General features: G+C 47.1%; 2 protein-coding genes across 2 annotated transcripts; both read left to right on the top strand.

Moving 5' to 3' along the window:
- The first annotated feature begins 1,628 nt into the window (after window positions 1-1,628).
- LOC120696075 (transmembrane protein 45B-like) lies at window positions 1,629-3,494 on the top strand. Its single transcript, XM_039979234.1, has one exon. It carries the CDS (start codon window positions 1,729-1,731, stop codon window positions 2,677-2,679), a length of 951 nt encoding a protein of 316 aa, XP_039835168.1. The 5' UTR covers window positions 1,629-1,728; the 3' UTR covers window positions 2,680-3,494.
- A 4,142-nt stretch (window positions 3,495-7,636) lies between these two features.
- On the top strand, window positions 7,637-8,845 carry LOC120696074. Its single transcript, XM_039979233.1, has one exon. It carries the CDS (start codon window positions 7,661-7,663, stop codon window positions 8,621-8,623), a length of 963 nt encoding a protein of 320 aa, XP_039835167.1. The 5' UTR covers window positions 7,637-7,660; the 3' UTR covers window positions 8,624-8,845.

The raw sequence follows: 8,845 nt of genomic DNA, 5'->3' as shown, positions 1-8,845 counted from the left end.
AAATCGGTGAACGCGACGGCGCTGTCCAGATGGCAACAAAACACGCTACGGCCATACGGAGTGTCCCCTCGCCTCGGTAGCCGCCCTGGCGCCGTCCCGCGGACCAGGTGGCTTTGGTCGCAAGGTGCCGGGCAGCGCACGAGGCGGAAACCGCCGGCGCGGGCGTGGACGCCAGTGTTCCGTGCCTGCCCCTCTCTCCGTTTCACTGTCGCGCGACACCGAGCGGGAGGGCTAGCGGGAAGGATTTGGTCGAGGGTATTATAGTCAACTGTAACAAGTTCCAGAAGGGTTTTATATAATAAAAAGTCTAACATAAAGATTATGTGGAGGATAATATGGTCGGGTCAACCGAACAACCGAGGTTGTCCTTCCCTTCCGGCTGGGCCCAACACCCCAACAGGACACCAGGCGTTGGTCGAAAACGAACCGTGCGCCTCTCATGGTTTGTTTCAAACACTGCAGCCACCGAACCATAAGCGAACTCTAGAAAAAGCGAATCATGTTTAAGATGCGAACCGAGCGGTACTCAAACCTAATAAAATATTCGGCCTTAGGTGAGAAAGCATAGAGTCGGACATGCACACAGGGTTGTTTGATTAATTTAGTATTTCTTCTCGGGACTATAAACCGAACTCAACACAACAGCTACCGAACCGAACCAAGGTTCGCTGAAATTGGAAAGCAAAATCAAACCAGCACTGGAGCTGGCCTTATAGAGGTTTCCAAGTTTGACCATGACAGAAATTTCAGTGGAAGTTGCGTATCATCGGATATGCAAATTAAAGTACAAATATACCATCGCTTTCGTCCTCAGTCACTACTCATGTTATTGTATAATAGTCTTTCATCCCAATATGCAGCCTCGTCTCACGTTACCACTACTGGTGATAGGTATTACCTCCGTTTCAAATTGTAGCTCGTTTGATTTATGTTTGAACCTAAGTTTGACCACTCGTGCTATTCAAAAAATTTGTGCAAACATTACCAAATTTAAGTCATTCTTAAAGATCTTGTATTGATAAAGCGGCTCATGACAAAAGAAGTGATGTTTTATATAAATTTTTGAATAAAACGAGTGATCAAACTTGAGGTAAAAAAGTCAAATGACCTACAATTTAAAACGTAGGGAGTACTACAGAACCATGATTTTTAGAAGAGAAAGGGAGACATCAAGCGAGTTGACCATTTACCGAGAGCAGATGATGATCAACACAATACTAGACAATGCAAAAACCAATTAAAAACATGCCTTTATTTTTTATAAATAAATGTTGATAGAGAAATGTGCGTAAGTTAATCAAAATGTAGCGTATTTTTTGGCTAACAAGTAAATTCTGCCTGTGAAGTTCGATGAAGATAAAAAAAATTGCGAGCTACGGAGTATTCAATTAGAAGCTCTGACAAGAAAGCGAAACAAAACTAGGAACAAATCACCCTGGCGAGAGCTGCTTTCAACACCAACACATCAGTGCTGATCGATGATCAACGCATGCATTGCAAAAATGCAAAGACGTCAAAATCCAGAAGTAAACAGGGATATTCTTCAAACCTTCCGAACACTCTAGACACACCCTCGGTAAACCTTCTTAAACCCCCAGCCCCAGGTTTCCCTTCAACCTTCAAACCTTCCCTCTCCACACGCCACCACCAACTTCTTTCCTCCTGTCCGAACCGCGCTTGCGCAGGTGCACGCAACGCCAAAAGGCCAAAGCTCTTCGGCGGCGCGCCATGGGCACCCTCGTCGGGCACGTCGCTCCGGGCGCCGGCTTCCTCCTCATCGGCCTGTGGCAGCTGTTCAGCCACACCCGCCTCTTCCTGCTGCGGCCGGGCTCGTACACGGCGCCGGTCTGGTTCCCGGCGCGCGGCGTGCGCCACCTCGAGCTCATACTCATCATCGTCGGCACGGTGATCTCCATCCTGATGGAGCTCGTCATCGGCCCCGCGAAGCACCAGCCGTTCGACGACGACGGCACCATCCCGTCCGACCACTTGCACAACTTCGAGCACGCGTCCATCTCGCTGGCGCTGCTCGTCTTCGCCGCGGTCACCATCCACCTCGACCGGGCGTGGGCGCCGATGCGGGACGCCGTGTCGCAGCTGGTGGCCGCCGCGGCGTTCGCGCAGCAGCTGCTCATCTTCCACCTCCACTCGGCGGACCACATGGGCGTGGAGGGCCAGTTCCACTGGCTGCTGCAGACCGTCATCGCCGTCACGCTCGCCACCACGCTGCTCGGGATCCCCTGCCCGCGGAGCTTCACGGTGAGCCTGGTCCGGTCGGCGAGCCTCGTGTTCCAGGGCGTCTGGTTCATCGTCATGGGGGTAATGCTCTGGACGCCCGCGCTCATCCCCAAGGGATGCTTCCTCAACCTCGAGGAAGGCCACGACGTGGTCCGGTGCCGCACCGACGAGGCGCTCGACCGCGCCAAGTCGCTCGTGAACCTGCAGTTCAGCTGGTACCTCACCGGCACCGTGGTGTTCGTCGTCCTGTTCTACCTCCACATGGCTAAGCTCTACCCGGAGGAGCCGCAGTACTTGCCGCTGGTAAAGGGCGGCGGCGGCGACAGCGACAGCCGGTTCAGCATCGGAGATGACCACGACGACGAGGACGACCTCGAGGCCTCCAAGCGTGGCTTCGGGCACGTGGTGAGCGGCGCAAAGCCTGTCGAAATCGAGAGGTGAAATCGTAGCACCGTAAGGTTGGGAAACGTTCTTTCTGTGATTACAGTGTGATTTGGCTTCAGCGTTTGTGGTGAGAAATGTACAATTTGTACGTACTCCCTCCTTCCCCGTTTATAAGGCATACACGTATATCAAGATTCAAACCTTCTCATCTTTGACCAATAATTTGACTATTAAATTTTTGTTTTTATAATGCAAATTTCATATGATTGGATTCATAATCAAATATAGTTTACAATGATTATAAGCTTATAATCAAAAGTGATATAATATATGATAAATAAATGGTCAAAGTGTTGTTTAGAAGACCGTGTCATGTTCCACCATGCCTTATAAACGGGGAAGGAGGGAGTATTCTTTAGGGAACCGTGAAACAAGCGGTTTACATACAGCTGATACTTTCTCTGCGACCCTTGGATTAAGGATCCAATGGCAGTCCATATTTGTCCTGTCTCAGGTCATCCACGTCTCTCACTATTCTAGCAAGGCAACCAAGAATCCAAGATCGGAGCGATTGCGAATGTTTTCAGTTGACTACGCAATCGGAAACGTGTTTCATTCATCTCGCTCATTAATTAAACAAATCCCTTTGCAAGTCGCAGCGTGACGTGCCCGAGCTAGAACCAACAGTTCCACCTGGCAAATCCGCTCTAGACGTATGTGCCGCCGCCGCTTTCCTTCGCCCTGAGGCAGCATCAAACTTCTTCCCGGACAAGAAACCCGGACCACGAGCACGAGAATTGACCTGTCCGGTCGACGACTGCTAGCGATTCCAGTGAAATTCACATGACCAAACCCGTCGATCTCCTCCCATCCATGCGCGCCACGAGCCCACGAAAGAGAGGCACCGTACCAGAAGCAAGAGCCATTTCCAGAATGTATGCGCACGAAATTCAGGCGGCCGCCGTCTCGGCAGACGGTGAGAAGCCGAGAAGGCTGCGAAGAGAAGGGAAAGGTCGCGGTACCCTCCTGCGTCCTCGCCGGTCGTCACCTACCTACCACTACCAGAGTCGATGGCTGTGCATTTCCGATGGGGCTCGACGGATTTGCGGATCCGCACCTGGAAGCTCGCACGGATTGTGGCTGGAACCTGGTGGTGGTGGTTGGGGCCGCCGGCCGTGCGTGCCGCGGCTAGCATCATCGCTGAGGTGGACGCTGCGCGAGCCGCCAGCTATGGTCCGTCGCGGGCCAGTCAGAAAAGTCAGGACAAAGGGACCCGAACTCAGCAGGACGATGGCTACAATTTGTCTATTTATCTGACTCCGTGGCACTAAGAAGTAGGTTTTGACTTCAGGATTATATGCGGTTTTGGATCATGATGGTTTTCACTAAACAATATTTCTCTATTTCTAATTTAAAACATAGATCGTTTTAGTTCTATCTTAAGAAAAAATATATATACCTTTGAATAAGTTTATAGTCTTTATAAGGGGAGGGGGTGCGGCACTTTATAATACATGTATGAAATTGAAGCAAATATGGTCGAAATCTAGGAAATATAAGTGATTGTGAAAATGTTGTGGGTGCAGTGCACCCACCACCATCAACGTGGCTCCGCCCCTGTTTATACTAAATATATACTAATATCCACAGTACGGAATACATGCACTACCTAGACATTTAATGGTGGATTTAATTAATGTAATTTAATGATGTGAATTCAGTGTATTTTATATAAACTTTATTAAAGTTATACAAATTTGACTTATAAAAGGACTAAAATGACTTACAATTTCAAACAATGAGAGTATTTGTAAGTTAAGAAAAATAGCTGTGCTTAAATCTGTGGTTGTCCTTCGGATGTTCCTCCTCCACTAGGCGAATATACTTAAGATATCATTTTTTCAATATTTTATTGAGCTTTTTTCCTTAGATATGGAGTGTTCAGATTTTTCATGAAAATCTTACTACTACTAATTGGAGGCTCCTTTTGAAGTCTCCAGGTGAAGCCACCTATGATCCTAGGTGGACAGTCTAAAAAAATAGAGAAATCCTATAAATTCTCACAAAAATCAGAAACATCTTGCCATCAATTCGACAACCCTAATCATAATAGACATAGGATATGTTATCTTTTTTAATAAATTACCCACCTTTGCCATTATAAAGAACTAATCTAAAGTAACCCCCTAATCTTTATGTAAATTACCCACTTATGCTATTATAAAATAAGATCAAATAACCCCCTAAATTTATATATATATATATTATTCAATTATAACATAATAAAAAGTTAAAATGAATCCCAAATCTGAATCAAAATTATGTTATTATAGTAAAATCTTAAAGCGCATCAATATAAAATTCTAAAGTACTATTCCCATCATTATTTATATATTATTTATGTTATTATTTATATAAACATACTAACCATAATGTGTTTGTCACCATATATTCATGTATAAGAGAAGAAATAAGAATGCCAATTTTTATGTTGTTCACATAGCTCAAACAAAGTGTTCAATTAAATACATATCAAACATATGTGGAGGTGTGATGTGAAGTGAGAAAATATTGTTAGTAACTAAACCTATCACATTTATTACAATTACATAATGATAAATATGTATATTCGTAGTACTAGATTTGAATATTTAATTAGTTAAAGAGAATATGAGATAGATAATTATTAGATATCTCTAACTAGCCTGTGCGGGAGCACGGGTTGATAGACTAGTTAATGTAATAATTTAAATAATCACGGGTTAGCCAGCTTCATTTGATAGCGGTTTAGGTAATGTAATTATTTATGAAGAGAAATAAACCTTAAATTTGTACAGTCTCAAAACCTGTCAAACAGAATCTAGCATAGACTTCCAGACATTGGTGCTAAATGCAGATAGATATGCAACTTGTGTATTAACAATAAAAGGAAAATACAATATATGATGCCCAATTAATCACTGAGTGTTACCCACAACCATTATGCAAAAAAAACCCCGGATCACTTCACAACTATGGCAAAACAACACATGTAGCAAATCCATGTGCAATATAAAATTAAGCTACTCCATTAGACGCTCTCAAACAAAGCAAGTGAAAACAAATAATTACCTGGCGTTGCTTTCAACACTAACGAAACACATGGATGCTGTTCAGCAGATACAAACATGTCTAATCCAAAGTAAAATAAGAGGACACTCTTCCAACATTCCAAGCCATCCGAACTCTCTAGACACTCTCCAAACCTTCTTAAACTCCCCAACTTCAACCGTTCAACAAACACTTCAAAACTAACATCTCCACACGCCACCATCATCTTTTCCCTTTCCTCTCCTCTCCTCCCCGTACCGTGCCAGTGTGTAAGGATCGTGGCCCAAGAAGGGGGGTTGAATTGAGACTTTTTCAAATTTCTATCTAGTCCTTAACCTAGACTAGTATTGCCCAATCTATAAATTTGAAATCTAGTCACTAGAGCATGCTAGCACAAGGTCCTTAGGTAGGTAAACACACTATCATGATCATGTTGCTTAAAAGATATCACACTAGCAAGATCAAAACCTAAGCAAAAAATCACACTACCATGCAAGTTGTCCTAGTCAAACTACAAGCAATCAAAGACAAGAGTAACAACAAAAGGATTTAATTGCTTGAAATAAAAATGAGAGACACGAGACAACCGGATTTTTCCCCGTGGTATCGAGGAGTTGACGCTCCCCCCTAATCCACGTTGGAGCACCCACACAAGGGTATAGCTCCCTTGCTTCACCAAGGAGCAAGTGATCACTAAGAATGTTCTTTCTCCATCTCCGAAATGGCGAGCTTCACACCGTATACAATCTTCTTGTCTTGGGGCTCCCACAAACACCAAAAGCTCACCAAGAACCTCCCGATCACCAAGACCGGCTAGGTGCCGTCAAACACCAAGAGTAACAAGCTCCTAAGCCTTCACTTGACCTACACTCAGTTGGCCCTAGCTCAAACACACTTGCTACACTTGCAAAGGATGGATTCTTCAAGGTTGAAGCACAAACGAAATGCTAGATCTTCTCTTGTTTGCTCAAAGCACTTTCTCTTCTTCTCAAGGGTGGCCTCAAGTATTCAAGGTGTCAAAGGCAACTGAAATGAGCCATGGGGTGCCCTTATATAGAGTGGAAGGAGTTACATAGCCGTTGGAAGTCCACTGCAGAAAAACCGTGAGCACCGGAAGAACCGATGGGTGTCAGATTTGATGCGTCGGTTCAACCGGTTTCTCTGTGTCCAAATTGTAGCCGTTGGGGTTCTGACACAGTATCCAGGCTTGCGTCAATGCACCGGTGCATGCTCCGTAGGGGCATCGGTTCAACCGGTGCTGAAGAGTTTCACTGACCAACACAAACAAGCTCTCTGGAACATAGGACGTCTAATGCACCGGTGCTTTGATTTTGAACCGTCTGTTCAACCGGTGCTATATGGATTTCTGATTTGATATCTGCTGGCATCCAGAGAGATAGTCTGACAGGGTGTCGGAACTTCCGGCAAGCATCGGATGCTCCGATGCTAGGGGCACCGGTTTAACCGGTGCTGCTGTTTTTCTTTGTTTTTAGCTGAGTTGACTTGGATTCGACCGTGATTTTGATTGTTTCTTCTTCTAAGTGTTATGTTGACTTCTATTGACCATCTTGGGCTGTTTTTGAGCGAGTGTGCATGATTTCTAAGGCCAACTTAATTTTGATGAAGATACTAACTCATGAACCCCTCTTAATAGTACGATCAATAACTAAAAACTATAAATCCTATCTAAATCAAGTGTCCTTCATCTCCTTATGACACTTGAGACTAGAAAGGTCCTTAATCTTTGAAAAAGAGTCCTTGACACGCATGGTTGTTCCGAATTGAGGGGTCTCTTTTCACATTCCATATGAGACTTAACTAATCATTAATATTTCCTTTAAAACATACGTTAGTCGCATAAAGTTGTCATTAATCACCGAAACTTACCATTAGCATCTATCGGTCTAAATGCACTTCACAGTGCCACTGCTGCACGCGAGAGAGAGCCATGGGCACCCTCGTCGGGCACGTCGGGCCGGGCGCCGGCTTCCTCCTCATCGGCCTGTGGCAGCTGTTCAGCCACACCCGACTCTTCTTGGTGCGACCGGGCTCTTACACGGCGCCGGTCTGGTTCCCTGTGCGGGGCGTCCGGCACCTCGAGCTCATACTGATCATCGTCGGCACGGCGATCTCCATCCTTATGGAGCTGGTCATCGGCCCGGAGAAGCACCAGCCGTTCGACGACGACGGCACCATCCCGTCCAATCACCTCCACAACTTCGAGCACGCGTCCATCTCGCTGGCGCTGCTCCTCTTCGCCGCGGTCGCCATCCACCTCGACCGGGCCCGGGCGACCTACCGCGACGCCGTGTCGCTGCTCGCGGCCGCCGCGGCGTTCGCGCAGCAGCTGCTCATCTTCCACCTCCACTCGGCGGACCACATGGGCGTCGAGGGCCAGTACCACTGGCTGCTGCAGACCGTGATCGCCCTCACGCTCGCCACCACGCTGCTCGGGATCCCCTGCCCGCGGAGCTTCACGGTGAGCCTGGTCCGGTCGGCGAGCCTCGTGTTCCAGGGCGTCTGGTTCATCGTCATGGGGATCATGCTCTGGACGCCCGCGCTCATCCCCAAGGGATGCTTCCTCAACCTCGAGGAAGGCCACGACGTGGTCCGGTGCCGCACGGGCGAGGCGCTCGACCGCGCCAAGTCCCTCGTCAACCTGCAGTTCAGCTGGTACCTCACCGGCACCGTTGTGTTCGTCATCGTCATGTTCCTGCAGCTCACCAAGCTCTACCCCGAGGAGCCACGGTACGTTCCGCTGGTGAAGGCAGGCAGCGGCAGTGGCAGCGACAGCGACGCCAGCCGGTTCAGCATCGGAGACGACCACGACGACGAGGACGATCTCGAGGCCGAGAAACGCGGCTTCGGGCAGGTGGTCAGCGGCACAAGGTCTATGGAGATCGGGAGGTGAAGTTATAGTAACTGGATACCCCAATGTTAACAAGTTCGTGTGATTACAGTGCACTCCGACGGCTGCGTGTAAATTGTAGCAGCTGTTGTTTCTTTCTTTCAATTTTTCTCCTTATTAGTGATCTGTGCAGTGGAGGGACAGGGCCCGAAATTCAGGGTGAATCTGTGCTTGTCAGACGATTTGTTTGTTTAAGCGCGTGCTCCATTGATTCATTTGGTTGTC

This window comes from Panicum virgatum, chromosome 2K, assembly GCF_016808335.1.
Source record: "Panicum virgatum strain AP13 chromosome 2K, P.virgatum_v5, whole genome shotgun sequence".
Lineage (NCBI taxonomy): Eukaryota > Viridiplantae > Streptophyta > Magnoliopsida > Poales > Poaceae > Panicum > Panicum virgatum.
This window is presented reverse-complemented; position numbering and strand designations above follow the sequence as displayed.